This window comes from Peromyscus maniculatus, chromosome 9 (assembly GCF_049852395.1).
Source record: "Peromyscus maniculatus bairdii isolate BWxNUB_F1_BW_parent chromosome 9, HU_Pman_BW_mat_3.1, whole genome shotgun sequence".
Classification (NCBI taxonomy): Eukaryota; Metazoa; Chordata; class Mammalia; order Rodentia; family Cricetidae; genus Peromyscus; species Peromyscus maniculatus.
Window position 1 is genome coordinate 67366226 of NC_134860.1, and position 15823 is coordinate 67382048.

Consider the following 15823-nt stretch of genomic DNA (forward strand, 5'->3'; position numbering starts at 1 on the left):
GCTACAACCAAATACCAAAACACCGACTAGTTAGGCAAATAGACAATGGCTTTAGTTTATGAGTCTAGAGGTTCAAGTCCCAGATTTGGGGGCCTCAGATGAAGATAGCATTGTTCTAAACCATGTGACCTTTAAGTGCCATACATAGGGAGCCTGGGCTTGAGTGTTCATTTTTTTCCTGTTTTCTTTGTGTGTGTGTGTGGGGGGGTGTTTGTTTGTTTGTTTTGTTTTTTGAGGTGGGTGTCCAGTGGTGGTGGTGGTGGTGGTGGTGGTGGTGGTGGTTGCTGTTATTGTTGTTAAGATAGAGTCTCATTATATAGCCCTGACTGGCCTGGAACTCCTTATATAGACCAGGCTGGACTCCAACTCACAGAGACCTGCCTGTCTCTGCCTCCCTTCGCTGAGATTAAAGGCATGTGCTGCCCACACCCGTCTTGAGTGTTTATTTCTTTTTTTTTTTTTTTTTTTTTTTTTTTTTTTGGTTTTTCGAGACAGGGTTTCTCTGTGTAGCTTTGCGCCTTTCCTGGAACTCGCTTTGGAGACCAGGCTGGCCTCGAACTCACAGAGATCCGCCTGCCTCTGCCTCCCGAGTGCTGGGATTAAAGGCGTGCGCCACCACCGCCCGGCGAGTGTTTATTTCTTAAGAACATTCTTTCTTGGCATCACAGTAGGTACGTGGTCAACTCAGTAAATGTGACATTGCCATACTACTTTGACCTTCCATATTAGGTTTTTTTGTTTTTTTGTTTTTTTTTTTTTTTCAGCGTGTACCTGGCAGCCAGACCTAGGGCAGCCTTAAACTCAGTAGATCTAGCTCTGCTGTCAATTTCTCTTGTTATTTACACAGTTAGGGTAAGTGATAGAGACCTGCTTGCTCAGCTCTGTGGGCTACGGCGCTTTGACAGTCCCTGAGAGCTACACTCAGGTCTTCCACATCGCGATTACAGTAAGGTTTGGGACAGCCTGCGGAAAGGGTTTGAGCAGCTCCTGGTGAGAGAGGAACCTGGGAAGTCTAAAGGAGCAGCAAGGAAGGACTCTGGAGCCTCCGGGGCTCCGGACTGGCTTCTTCACGGTCACCTGGAGCCCGCGGCAGCCAATCGGGGTGCAGCCGTGTCCCCGCGGCCAATGGGCAGGTGGCGCGGCGCTCCCCGCGGCTATAAGTGCGCGCGGCCGGAGGACAGCAAAAGCGGCGCGCAGCGGAGGCGGGATGCTCAGGGCAGCGGAGCCCCGAGAGGCGCGGGTGGAGGCGAGTGGTCGCAGTCCCTGGGCAGCGCCACCCTCGCAGTCCAAGCGGCTCACCTCCTTCCTCATCCAGGACATCCTGCGGGACTGCGCGGAGCGGCGCGGGGGACACGCGGGCAGTCCACAGCACCAGCGCCAGCCAGACCCGAGAAGGGACCCTGCGCCAGAGCCTGAGGAAGCAGGAGGTCTCGCCGTAGCTCTGGGGGGCCCGCCAAGTATCCGACCCAGCCCTGCGGAGACGCCGGCTGAACCCGAGACAGGTAAGTGGAATAGACTTAGAAGCTGGCGCGCTGAGCTGGAGAGGACCGCTCCAAGGCTGGTGGCCCCGAGCTCTGGATGCAGGCATACAGGGGCCCAAGGCTACGGGGAAGGACTTCACCGCACCTAGCCACCTTGGGCATCAACCTTGAGGGCCACTAACAACTTTGCCATCAGTTTGACTCTTTTTCCAGTAACTCCAGCCAATTAACCACTGGCGACTAGAACCAATGAAAAATAAAAAAAAATAATCCATTAATATTCATAAATCAAGCCCAACCTCAGGCTCCCTTTGTATCTCCATTCCACGAACCATAAAATTATGGATGTCCCTTTAGGTCTTTAGAATAACATCATGTCGGCTTTTGTCCCCTACCCCCAGCCTCATGCATTTCTTCTCATGCTGGTACCTAAGCCGCAGTAACAGAAAGAGGGTTGGGACAGAAGATGAGCTGGCCACCAACCCAGGCCATCTGGCTCATCCCCACAAGCCTTAATCACCTACTTAAATGTCCCCGGGATGCCTCGGTTTCCCTGTTCGCATCTCCCACCTCTCTTTGCTACCCACATCCAGGATCCCGGTTTCATTGACATAGGACAACATGGCAGAAAGTTTAACTGTAAAGCACTAAGCCCTAAGCTTAGTTCACACTGATTATTAGAAACGAATACATAGTATAAAAACCTACTCACTTCTCTTTGGGGTAGTTCCTTAGTCAGGCGGAAAAAAATAAATGAAATGTATCCAAGATGACAGTGGGCTGTTTGTTCTCTGGCCCAAAGCAGAAAGGTGGCTTGAATTCTGGACTAACATGTAACTTTTTCCCCTCTCTCCTCCTCTGCTCTTCTCCAGATGGGCACTTTGAGACTTATCTGTTGGACTGTGAACACACTTCAGGCGACTTATCAAGCACCCCGCAAGTCCCTAAGCAGCCTCAGAAGCGCTCCAGGGCTGCCTTCTCTCACACTCAGGTGATTGAGTTGGAGAGGAAGTTCAGCCATCAAAAGTATCTGTCTGCCCCTGAAAGGGCTCACCTGGCCAAGAACCTCAAACTCACCGAAACCCAAGTGAAAATATGGTTCCAGAATAGACGCTATAAGACTAAGCGAAAGCAGCTGTCGGAAGACCTGGGGGTCTTGGAGAAGAGCTCACCTTTGTCTTTGCCAGCCCTGAAAGAAGACAGCCTGTCCGGTACCGCCTTGGTCTCCATGTACACCAGTTACCCCTACTATCCATACCTTTATTGTCTGGGCAGCTGGCGTCCAACTTTCTGGTAACAACAGTTCAGATGACAACTGCGTAGATCAGAAACTGCCTTCCCTGGGGGTCTCTGGGAAAAAGCCACAATGGCTGAGGTCAAGGAGTCGGAGCAAGAGGTGTGCAGACCCAAACGGTTGGGGGTTCCCAGGGAATATTCCAATTCTTCTCTGATGGGCCAGTGGAAGATCTGGAGCAGTGACTATTTTCAGTATCTAGTCACAGTTCCAAGTGTTCTGTAGGTCACTGCTCTCTGCTCCCTGTTTGGAGAGAGTCAGACAAGTTCGTCTGTTTCTAGAACTTAGTGTGACTTTGGATGCAATGGTTACATGGTTCCTAGGAATTCTGTTGCTGCAACTCCATTGGTCTCCCATAACTGAGTATCATGAAAGGGTCAAGCAAAGGGAAGAAGGACCCTTTAGCTGAGGATGTCCTCTTGAATTAAACTTGGGTTAAAAAGTCTCTTGTTGGCCTTGGACAATGGCCAGGGTTTCTCTCTGCCCTTGTAAAAGTGAGGGTAAATGGAAGATTTGAAGAAGAAAAAACAGACCTTAGCGATTGAGGAAGGCTGGCACGGGACATAAAGGGGGTGGGAAGTGGAATTTTTAACCTCTTGCCCATTTTGCAGTGGTACATAATTCAAGAATTTACAGGGCCACTTGAGAGGGGCAGGGTGCACACAGTGTGGGGTTTAAGACAAGCTGTGTAAACAGTTTGCCTGCAGGGGTGGCCTCAAAACAGGCTCTTCCTGTCCCAAACAAGGGCCTAGAGGGTTTCCACACTCCAGGTGAGCGCCTCAGTTGTGACTGAGGGAAGAAAAGGCCTTTGCCCATGCTTCCTGCCTTCACGGGGGAACTTAAGAGTCAGGAGCTTTCAGGTCTGAATTCACACTTCCTTATGAAAGAGGTGCCATCATTTTATAACAAAGAACCTTCCTTCCTTCATTTATTTTATTTGTTCTTTCCTACAGGACATCTCAGTTCAGGCTTTTTATCTATGCATGCCTCTTATTTAGCTTAAGATCTGCTCCCCCACTCTCAAGTTTTATCTTCTTGTGGTTTAAAACAAACAAACAAACAAAACCCTAACTACAGATTATAAATTGGCCTAAAGACAATGTTAAAAAAAAAGAAAAAAAAAAAAAAAAAAAGCCGGGCGGTGGTGGCACACGCCTTTAATCCCAGCACTCGGGAGGCAGAGCCAGGCGGATCTCTGCGAGTTCGAGGCCAGCCTGGGCTACCAAGTGAGTCCCAGGAAAGATGCAAAGCTACACAGAGAAACTCTGTCTCGAAAAACCAAAAAAAAAAAAAAAAAACCAAGAACAACAACTAGCAATTCTTGTTTCTTCCCTTTAAAAATACTCAGCATCAAATCCTTATTTAAAGACACAGAGTTGAAGATGACTACAGCTTTCACAGGACTTTCTGTGGGCTATGAGTTCAAAGGCTTCCGCCTTGGGGTCCTGGGGGGTCCCTATAGGCAGAGGAGGTTAAGCGTTGTCCGGTTTTCATGCAGAAGGAAAACCAGTACAAAAGATAGGGCTGGTACTACTGAGGGGTCTATGGGAGATGGAGGGGTCCTGGGCAGGACAGGGCTGTCAGCCCAGGCCAACCAGCAAGCCAGGGGCTGCAAGCTCTGCAGGAAGATGCTCTAAGGGAAGGGGACCTGTGTTCAAAAGGCAACATCCTTGCGGCTGGCTTCCGTCCACAGGCAAACCGTGTAAATGCTCTGGAGACCTGTGTTCAGTGACTTGCCTAAAATGGCAAAAGAGTGAGAAAGAGAAATGTTTGCCCCCCCCCCCCCCCGTTCCATCCTGTTATCTCAGGTAACCGGCTAGATGGGAGCTGTGGAGGGGTGGGGCACAACTCTTACAAATGAGGCTTTCTGGGGCCAGGAAATCCCTTTATCCCACCACTCAATTCTGTGCCGTGAGAAATCTTTTAATTTCCTCCTTTTAAATGGGCCAATTTACTGCTGGTGGCAAAACGGCCAGAGAGAGTTGATAGAAAGCTGGCCGCTGGCACCCCATTTTTTTTTTCACAGCCCATGTTAAAGTATTGTGTGCTGCCACTTGCCCCTTACTACTGACCTCTGTGGTGGCACTAGACCGCACCAGAGGCAGAAGAGTCCAGCTCACTTCTCCTTCTTATCTGCCTTTTTAAAGTCATCCGTGAGTGCCGGCTTTCTCTCTGCTCCCACTCTGAATGAAATCCTCTTCAGCATGTACTTCCTCTAGGATTAAACTACTATGATGCACAGTGTGTGGCAAAGAAGGAAAAAAAAAAGGAAAGGCTTGTGTTTAAAATCATTTTAACTCCATTTGCTTTCTCCCCACTGGAAGTAGTCATTCACCCACCCCTGAATTGGTGGGAAATGTTTGGCACGTAATCTGCTGTCTCTGAACATCTGAATGGGATGGTGCCTTGGACCATATCACCGGGGTGACCCTTCTCTGTCCTGTTTCATGAGTCAGGTAGCAAATCCCACTTGAATCTGTAACATAAAAAGTTGGTGACCTGAAGTTTGGTAAAGCACTCTAATCGAACTTTATTTTTCTATGTATTTTTTTTTTTTGGCAACATGTGAGTGTTTTTAAAATAAAGCCTCTGTGTTTTTATTAGACACCTGTGTGTGGTCTTCAGATTCTTACTAACTGGTTTCTTTTTAGTGCATTTTCCCCAGGGGCCATGTTCTCACAGCTCCTTTGGCTGGCCTGACTAGCCCATGGGACCACCAAATCAATCAAAGTGGCAATACAGCACGAGGCCAATGAGTGCCATTCTTTCAGCAGCGGCTTCTCCTCCCATCCTGTTAAATTTCTGCCTGTGCTGAATAATCACCTGTAGCCACTGTTACTGCTACACCTGTAATCTCAGCACTCGGAAGGTAGAGGCAGGAGCGTCAGAAGTTCAAAGCCATTCTTTGGCTACATAGTGAGTTTGAGACCAACCCGCTACATGAGACCCCATCTCAAAAATAAAAAAATCTCAAAAATAAAATAATCAGTCTTGTGAGTAAATGAAGACTTTTTACATATTCAGTGACCCTGAGGGAATAGCACAGTGACCACAGCAGTTTCCAAAATGTCCCTTTTCTTGTCTTCCCTGGCTCTCTCACTCCTAAACTCGTCACCGGTGTCCAAAGTCCTGTTAACCTCTGGTAAGTGATGCCTCCTCCGAAATGAAATCCCAAGTCCACAGCCATCCCACCCTGAAGTGCCCAGTCTCCTCCGAAAGGGGATTGCAAGTGTTGATGGTAAGTTTTATTACTGCGATAGAACGTGTAAACAGCCTACCCCAGCCCCTACACATACACCTTCCCGAAGCCCCACAAAGTGCCTCCTGCACCTGATGGCCTGTGAGGGTTGGTGGTCTCCTCCCTCCTTCAAGGAAATAAAAGCTTACAGGGGAAGACGCCTACTTTAGGTAAAACATACCATAATTCAAAGTGTGCCCTAATCCTTTAAGTACATTGTACACACAGGTGGGGCTTCTTGTAGCAGGCACGAACCATGAGGTTTAATTTGCACAAATCTATAGCCACCCTCCCATCCCATAGAAGGCCATTAACTCTCCAATTACAAAGTCTCTTGCAGCAAATTAACAGATGTCCTCTTTAAAAAAAAAAAAAAGTAAACCATTTAAAAGTAACTAATGCAGGAAATTAAACAAACTCTCCCATCTTTAAAGAAAATCCCCTCTGCCTTTTTTTTTTTTTTTTTTTTTTTTTTTTGTCCTGTTTCCAACTTTCCCTAATATCTCTGCTAAGCTCACAGCCATCTCCTCCCCCACTGGTTCCCCTTGGCATGCCACATACTCATGCCACTTGAAACACATTGTCAACCTGCCTTTCAGTTTACTTCCTGTGGAAGTTTCTAGAGCTGCAGAATTTTGACGAGTCTGATGTTGCTGGCTCTCCTGAAGCCTCCCTTAAGAAGACTTGTGTGGCCATAAGGTCGAATATGTGTGGGAGGCCTATATCCAACATTTATTTTTCCTTTTTAACTGTACACGTCAAATCATTTTTCTGGGATGATATAAATGCCACTCCCAGCCAAGCTAACCTAGGAGGAACAGCATCCACAAAGAGAAGGTCACCTAGCTCGGGTGTCCCGGAAACAAGCCCTAGGATGGAGAGTCGTACACGACAACTTTGAGGATCTTGGCAGGTGCACCTGGAAGGCGGTGAAGCAGGCAGAGCCGAGAAGAGCGACTCTAACTTGAAGTTCATCACCACTCCGTGCAGCTCGAAAGCCAAGGGGTCTCCTTCTGAGAAAAGTGGGATGGGGCATTTGACCTCTGCATCAGCTGCATCCTGAAGATGGGTGGAACCTTGAACAGTACGGTTTCTTTGTGACTAGAGCAACAGCCACTAAGGGGCACAGTGGCCAATCACTGTCACATTGGCTCATAGGAGCGACAGTTTCCTCAGCAGCTCGTCAGGAGGGCATCAGCTGGGGAGACCTGGTTGTACACTGTGGAACCCACTGTGAGTCATGGGATCCTTTTTTCTGGTCACCCTGAGGGTCCCAGTCAGTGACATTCTTTACACTATCGAACTTGGTGTCGGGTAGGTCAGACTGAGCTTGGAGTGAGTGATGACTTCTGCACCCAGACATCCAGACTCTGTTCTTTCCATGGCCATCAGGAACATGTCACCAAAGCATGTTTTTCAATGCCAGGAGTAATTTACTGCTCACGAGAAAGGACATGAACGAGAGTCCCGGGACACAAATGGCTCCTAGTTTAGCCATACACTGGCTTCCCTGGGGACTTTCCCAGACAGAGTAGCCCATGAAAAGGCTGACCCAATGTCTACAAGGCTCTCTGGAGAGCCTCCAGGTATATCCTTGACTTGTGTCCTGAACTCATGCTGGGTGAGAGGGGAGGCTGAAAGCACAGGGTTAAGACCCAGCCAAGCAATTTTATCTGGACAGTCTCCACCTATTTCTCCTGAGTTCAATAATGGGAGAGCCTTCCTGAGGAGCTGATGGATAAAGAGGAAAGGCACAGTCAGAAGTCCCATCTGCTGGGTAGACAACTATAAGATACTCTCTGTGGTTTGGATCCAAGCAATTTTATCTGGACAGTCTCCACCTATTTCTCCTGAGTTCAATAATGGGAGAGCCTTCCTGAGGAGCTGATGGATAAAGAGGAAAGGCACAGTCAGAAGTCCCATCTGCTGGGTAGACAACTATAAGATACTCTCTGTGGTTTGGATCCAATATGCCCCACCTGCTCACAAGCTCATGTATGAGAAGCTTGGTCCCTGATGATTCAGGTTTGAAGGGACAGATCCATTAAGAGGTGGAGGTACAAGGCTGACAAAATGGCTGAGCAGGTAAAGGTGTCTGCCACCTTGTCTGATGGACTGAATTGGATCCCTGGGACCCACATGGTGGAGAGAACCAAGTCCTGAAAGTTGTTTTCTGACTTGCACACATGCATGCATTCAAACACATACCACACAGATAGATAGATAGATAGATAGATAGATAGATAGATAGATAGATAGATAGATAGATAGATAGATGTAACAGTTTGGATCTAGTAGAAGGAGACCACCCTCAAGGGTCAGGTCTCATGGGAGTGGGTTAGTTCCCACGGGAGAATGAGTTGTCTATAAGGAGCAACCCTGGCTCTTGCTTCCTAATTAGCCATGGGACAGCTCACACATGTCCCCGCCATGCAGTAAATCCCTCATCAGAAGCCAAGGCTGGCTTCTTATTCTTGGGCTTCCAAAGCTATGAGATGAAATTGCCTTCCTCCCTTTATAAAGTGCCCAGCCTCAGGTCTTTTACTGAAGCAACAGAAAAGAAGAAGAAGAAGAAGAAGAAGAAGAAGAAGAAGAAGAAGAAGAAGAAGAAGAAGAAGAAGAAGAAGAAGAAGAAGAAGAGGAAAGAAGAAAAGATTAAGGCAACACTTGCAGTCAAAATTTTAACGCGTTTACGCGTTTTGGGTGCATGGCAGAATGAGTGCGGGTCTTACTTCCCTACTGATAGATACCCAACATTAGAATTTTCTCTCAAACCCCAGGAGTGCCCACATCCCCCAGGCGCACCTTCGTGCTGTGCCCAAGTTCAGTGGAACTTAGCATCTACTGAAAAGCAGACAAAGGCTCAGTAGCCTCTCAACATCCATTGTACGGTGAGCCTCGGGAAGCAGGGCTCCCACGTCTGTATTCTTAGTGCTAATGTCCGTAGCTACAAACCCACGTCTTAAGCCTTTTTACACCTGGTTTGTCTCTTCAGCCTTGATGGTGCCAAGGCTCAGGGGGAACCACATGCAGTACCCTTTGCTCTTTCTTCTTACAGAAAAACAGTTGTCCACCTGTTTTCTTGCTTTCTTTCCAAGCATCCACCCTGTGGGAAATTCTTCTGGAATCTGAGGAAACATCATGTGTTCTAGAAAGCTACTCACTAACAGCCGAAGGGCCGAAGTAAGACACGTGGGTGTTCTGTTAGCCCCATAAATCAAAATCCCTTATCCATTTCCACCCCCAAGGCCCTGGATTGACAACAGGAAAGATATGGCAGTCCCTGACCTTCCACTGTCAGAGGAGTTCCCACCTGCTGGGAGCCACACACCTTGTGTTAAGTGGCAGGTGCCACTTAACAGCTGTCAATTTGTGTCACGCTTCCCTAGCGACTCCTCTCCGAGGATTAAGTAGATTCTTACCACTGACATAACATTCGCACTTCTTTCTGCCAAACCGGCGATGGTAAACGCTTTTCTTGCAGCCTGCGTGCAGAGATGGTTGTGGGCGGAGTTTATCCAAGAAGGAGACAGAACATGCCTTGTGGCCGTGTGATTTTGACTAAAATTTGCGTGCAGCAAATGCACAGTTGGCATTTGAACCCTAGCCCAAAGCTACAAAAGCTTCAGTCTGACCCTCACAATATCCAAAACTGAGTGAGGAGAATGAATGAGTTCACCCCAGGACTTTCAGTGAGAAGAATGTGGTGTGTTTTCACCATAGGAAACTGGGGGAGGGGAGAGTGACTGGTATTCGCTCATGGAAAACTTTGGAATCTCTCCTTCACTCCATGCTAGAGGCTTGTTAGTGGTTAGAGGTTGCCTACAGCATATCAAAGAATAATTTGTGCCGGCCCTTCTGATCTGCAAAGATGAGGGTGCTGAGGGGTGTGGGGAGTAGGCTCCAAGAGTTGCCAGGGTACTGAGCTTCTGCAGAAAGCCAGTTAGATAGTCTATACCTCCTTGCTACATGTGTTAGCTGAGGTTGGGGGGATACTCATTTATTTTAATGGAGACATCAGCAGACAGACTTTTAAGGTTTTTTTTATTGCATTAATTTGTTGGGGGAGGGGTGTGGCTTAAGCACATGTGCTACACACAGCACATATGTAGGGTCCAAGGAAAATTTGCAAGAGTTGGTTCTACCAAATGGGTCTTGGGAATCTCACTCGGCTTGTCAGATTAGGTAGCAAGTTCCTTTACCCTCTGAGCCATCTTACCAGCTTGAAGACTTTCAGTTTGGATTACAGAAGCAAGACACGTAGATTCTGCAGATTTGGAGTTTTGTTTTTGTTTGTTGGTTGGTTTGTTTGTCCCCCCCCCACCCCCCACTTAATGAAACACACAAATCTGCAGAGTGAATTTATGGCAGGAGGTAGGACATGATCTCACAGTCTCCAGTATGACTCCCACAAACTGAATTTCTGGATTTATCTGTGAGAGAGACAAGACCCACTGTACAAGTACAGATGGCATTAAGGAACTCTCGTGGAAGAGCGCTTCCAATAGAAAAGGAAATGGAACACAGAGAAGGCCAATTGCACATTTAAGACACAATCAACCATACAGCTTCCAAAGCCAGGAGCCTCCCTGTTCCGGAACCCTCACACTGGAAAATGCGACGTACGTCTTGACTTCAGCCAGGTCCAGGCAACAGTTACTGCTTTTCTTTCCTCTGAGCCAGGTCAAGAGTAAAGGAGAGGGAAGAGTCCAGAGTGAGGGGAAGAGCAGGCTGGGTAATTTTCCACTGACTCCTGAAGCAGCTCAGTACACGTGTGAGCTCGCGACTCCTCTCCTTGGCTCCCCATTGACCCCTGAGCTATCGAGAAGTAGCTCCAAGTCCTGAAGATAAGCTTTTATTAGAGACAGGTTGGGGGGTATGTCAACTGTGGCTTCAGGAAGGAACAAAAGCTGGACGAGGATCTGAGGGAAGGTGTCCTTGTGACAACCCTAGTGGGTTTTATAAGATCCTGTGCCGGCAAACATCCCAGGGAAGCTGGATGGGTTTGTGGAGAAACAAGGCCAGCTTTTCACACAGAAGCATTTATTCAGTGGAGAACAAGGCTCAAGATTTCCCAGGAAGCCGTGGGAAAAGAACTCAGAAGAGCTCATTGACCAGAAACTCCTAAAGACCAGACAGATCATTTCATTTTTGACAGCAAACAAAAGTGATGTCTCCAAGGTGTGGAGCTAAGCATTCCTTCCCCCATTCAGCACTGGTCAGTTTAACACTGAACAACCAAGTGTCTGCTGAGTGGATGATCAGATGACTGAATGGATGAGCCCAGACTACTTCTAGGGCACTAGGCTTGGGTCTAAGCATCATATTATGGGAGGTTTCCTAGCAGGTTCAGAAGAGCATAACTGTGTTGCTATCAGCATATGAAATTAAGGCATGAAAAAAAGCTAAAGAAACCAGAGTCAATTAAGCTAGGAAAGTGACATCAGAAGCCAGGAGACAGGTAGAAGGAGGGTCAGACATTTTATGTGTTGTCCTAGGAAATTCACACATCCATTCTTCTTATAACTTCCTCTCAAAATAGCCAGCCTTTCCCAAGATAGAAATCCCACAACAAGCCGGGCGTTGGTGGCGCACGCCTTTAATCCCAGCACTCGGGAGGCAGAGCCAGGTGGATCTCTGTGAGTTCGAGGCCAGCCTGGGCTACCAAGTGAGCTCCAGGAAAGGCGCAAAGCTACACAGAGAAACCCTGTCTCGAAAAACCAAAAAAAAAAAAAAAGAAATCCCACAACAGCCCGGTGATCTGCCAGGCAGTGTCTAAGTTTGATTCCGTCTCCGTGGAAAATAAATCTGGTTGTCTAATTGCTTAGTCTTCCTCTCTAAGCCTCAAACCTTGCAGTCTTGTCTTGGAACCCTTTTGAGGAGTGGGAATTTGTATCTCGTTGCCTGGGAATGAATATCCTGTGAGAGGTCTTCTGCCCCAGAAGCAAAGGGACATACATGGATGATGACATATCTGCCCGGTATTCATGATAACTTCCCCAACTCAGCAATGAGTCCTCCAGGGATGCTGGGAGGGGAGGGGGACAAAAATATCTTCATATATATTACATAACATTGTTATTTTATTATAAAATAAATATGTAATATAAAACACATGTTACATTACATGCTATTAATTCCACATATTATTATGTTATAATAGGTATACTCCATTGCTATGATTCTAAGGGCCTTTACTAAGCAAATGATATCATAGGCTTCTCTGCATGTGACATGGCATAATGCATAATGAGGGGTGCATCTTTGAAGCAATGACGCACCCTGGTTGTAGCTTCATGATAGTCGTGTGACCTCAGAATGCTTGAGACTGAGAATCTCCATCTTCAGGGAAAACTAAGAGTGCGTTATTTGCTGAGATTTCTAAAGTTTAAATGAGCTAAAGCAGCAGCACGTATTAGTCCCCCAAGAATTGCCAGTTCACACTAGGAATCATGTGAAGATAACACTTGCTCTTCCACCTGCCGCCCATGACCCCCTTATTTTTAAAATATATACATCCTTACAGACTTTGTGACAACCAGAGAAAGGCCTACCAGTGCGCCAAATTATACTTCTAATTTTGATTTTTTTTTTTAAATTTAGTATGCCAGAAGATAACACTCCTTGTGTAGAAGCACCATGTTATGCTGTAGGGAAGTCTATGGGTAAGTAGACTTCAGAAATGCTTGGTGGTGGGGGGGGTGCAGCAAGAGTTATCACAAAGAGAAATACCGACAAGTCTCTCAGACATAGTAATTTCTCCTGCCTGACTATACCTCCATGCATGTCCATTGAGGCCTTTCCCATAGGGGAAGGACTCTGCCCCCTGAGTTTAAATCATTAGCTAGTGGACCAGAGACCAGAACTGTTTGCCTCCATGTCCAGAGCTGAATTGCACAAATACAAAGAAAATAAATCAACAAAAATAGCTAAGAGGCATTTCTAAACATGTCTAGCTGCAAAATTTATAACGATTGGCTCTTGGGGAAAGGTCATTTAGATAAGACAACTATTTATACAGAAAACAAAAATGAAACATGTATTGATTGGTTTTCAGTGGACGGTCCCAGTCCTGGGAGAGGATTGTATGTTAGTGTCCCATCTGGAGAAAAAAAAAAAAAAAAAAAAAAAAGGAAAGAAAGAAAAAATGTGAAATTTGGGCTGCAGGGAGGAATTCAGGAAAAGCTGACCCTAAGGACTTCTTCGTGGCTATGTGGATGGTCTCTTTTTCTCTATCTTGCTTTTATTATCCAAGGAATATAAACATCCTTTTAAAATTGATTTTTGAATTCATTTTATTTCCAATCGTGTGTGTGTATGCGCTCATTTAAGTTCAGGTGCCCAAATAGGCCAGAGGTGTCAGATCCCCTGGAGCTGGAGTTCCAGGTAGTGGTATGCCACTCAGTATGGATGCTGGGACTTGAACTCAGGTCCTTTGCAAGAACCTCGAAAGTTCTTAACTGCTGGGCCACGTGTCTGGCCCTGACAGAAACCTTCTTGAATTGAGGCTTTTCTGTAGCCAAGTTGGATGGTTGATACTACAGGAAGGAACAGTGACCTGTGGCAGAAATTCTTCCAGCAAGAGAAGTGTACTAATAGAGCCAATGATTGGACTGCTCAAACACTGTATGATCTTGAGAAGTCATTTCCTCCTCTATTCTTTGGCTTCCTTCTCTGTAGTCTCCGGGGCCTCTGTCAGCTCTGCTAGTGTATTAGTTATCTATGTGATAACTAATTACAGGAGGAAGTGTTTGCTGTGACTTGCAGTTTGAATGGGTACAGTCCGTCATGGTGGGGAAGACATGGCAGTAGGAAGTTTCATGGCTACAGCGGTGTGCTTCTGAGACTCCTAAGCTCACATCTTAGTGGTATAGGTAGCAAATAACAGACCAGAATAGAGTCATTCTTGAATCCTTAAGACTTGTTCTGAAGTGACCTGCTTCCTCTAGTGAGGCCCCATCACCTAAAGATTCTACAATTTCCCCAAATACCACCAGCAACTGGGCCCCACATGTTCAAACATGAATTTGTGGACAACACGTCACATTCAAACCATGACAACCAGTCTACTTTGATTATTTCTGTCTTGAAGACCCTTCTCACAATCACACATTTTACATATAAAACATTAATTCAAGAAAACACTTAGTCATTTATCATAATAGCCAACACAATATCAGCCAAGTAAGATTTTTCCATTCTAAACAAAGAGCTTTCACACAGCTGTTAAATAGCATCAAAGAAAACAACACTTTATAGTGATGTCTACTTCTGGAGGTCTCTTTACAGTGATATATGATGTAGATGCCAGTTTAATGTAAATGATGGCATGATGTACATGATGGTGTGATGTACATGATGATATGATATAGATGCTGGTGTGATGTAGGTGATGGTATGATGTAGATGATGGTGTGAAGTAAATGATGGTGTGATGTGGATGCTGTTGTGAAGTAGATGCCAATAAGATGTAGATGCTGGTGTGAAGTAGATGATGGTGTGATGTACAGTGTGGTGTAAATGATGATGTGATGTAGATGTTGGTGTGATATAGATGCCAATGTTATGTAGATGATGGTGTGATGTACATGACAGCTTGGTAAAGGTCCCCTGAGAGCCATATAAGCTTATCTCAAGCTACCATTTATGCTGTGTCAAAACCCAGACCTTCAACAAGATGACTGCTAATTCCTTTCTTCCTGTTCATACGAATGTGGCCTCTGTTCTCCAGTGTTGAAACAAAATGGATCTGTGTTCCTCAAGCATTATAAAGATTTTGCACAAAGTACTCATGAGTGTGGTGGATTTTGTTGGAATGGGTTGAGATGGTGGTCAGTGTATCACAGTGATATGAGATTTTCAAACTAAATGTCTTAATTTAATTTATGGGGTTGGACTAGTTGCTTCATTGCATGTAGACCTCAGTTTCAGGTCATCTGCTCTTTTCCTAGCTCCTTTTAATTCTCTTTGCTTCTCTCTATATATATTCGCCTCCTTGAGAACACAGAGTCCTGTACTTGGTTCCAGTGGGGCATATTGTCACCCTTCCTTTCTTTCTTTTTTAAATTGGTGTGGTTTTGGCTTATCCTTCCCTATGTTCTACCTTCTATCCTAAGCAGCTTATCAAAATGTTTTCCAAACAGTGCTATTTTCTCCTCTAAGAAGAATTCTGATACCTAATAATAGTAGTAACAATTTATTTGCATTACATGTAAAATTCAGTGCAGGAAAACTTCCAAGTGGAAAAGTTAAGGTAACTAAAAAAGATTTTTCAAGCAGTCTAAGGATGGTTTTAGCTACCATGAGAGCTAATTTTAGTTGTCAACTCTACACAGTCTAGAATCACCTGGGAAGGGTATCTCACCGAGGGATTGTAGACTAGCTGGACTGTGGGGAAGTCTGGGGGGGATTACCTTGATTATGTTAATTGAGTCAGGAAACCTGCCCATTATGGGAAGCACCACTCTCTGCTCAGGCAATTGTAAACTGTCTAAGAGCGGAGGAGAAAGCGAGCTGAGTGTGAACATGTCTGCATTCATTGTCCTCGTCTTCTGATGGAGACAGACCATGTTCAGTTGTCTCAAGCTCCTGCCTCTGCAGCTTCACTGTCACGATGGACTGTGACCTGCAATGGGGAGCTAAAACGAGCCTTCTCCCTCCAGTTTCTTCTGTCAGGGTATTTGATCACAACAGCAGACATGACTCTCCTGCAGCTTTAGCGACCGGACTGCACAACTTAAAGTCCGTCCATAAGGATCCGGGCTTGATCTTGATGGGTTGGGAAACGTAAAATAAAGTGCAAAAACAAAA

General features: G+C 46.0%; 1 protein-coding gene across 1 annotated transcript; it reads left to right on the forward strand.

Annotated features, from left to right (window-relative positions):
- Positions 1 to 967: 967 nt before the first annotated feature.
- Nkx3-1 (NK3 homeobox 1) lies at positions 968 to 3220 on the forward strand. Its single transcript, XM_006986381.4, has 2 exons — positions 968 to 1502; positions 2354 to 3220. Exons 1-2 carry the CDS (start codon positions 1208 to 1210, stop codon positions 2776 to 2778), a joined length of 720 nt encoding a protein of 239 aa, XP_006986443.3. The 5' UTR covers positions 968 to 1207; the 3' UTR covers positions 2779 to 3220.
- The last annotated feature ends 12603 nt before the right edge of the window (positions 3221 to 15823 follow it).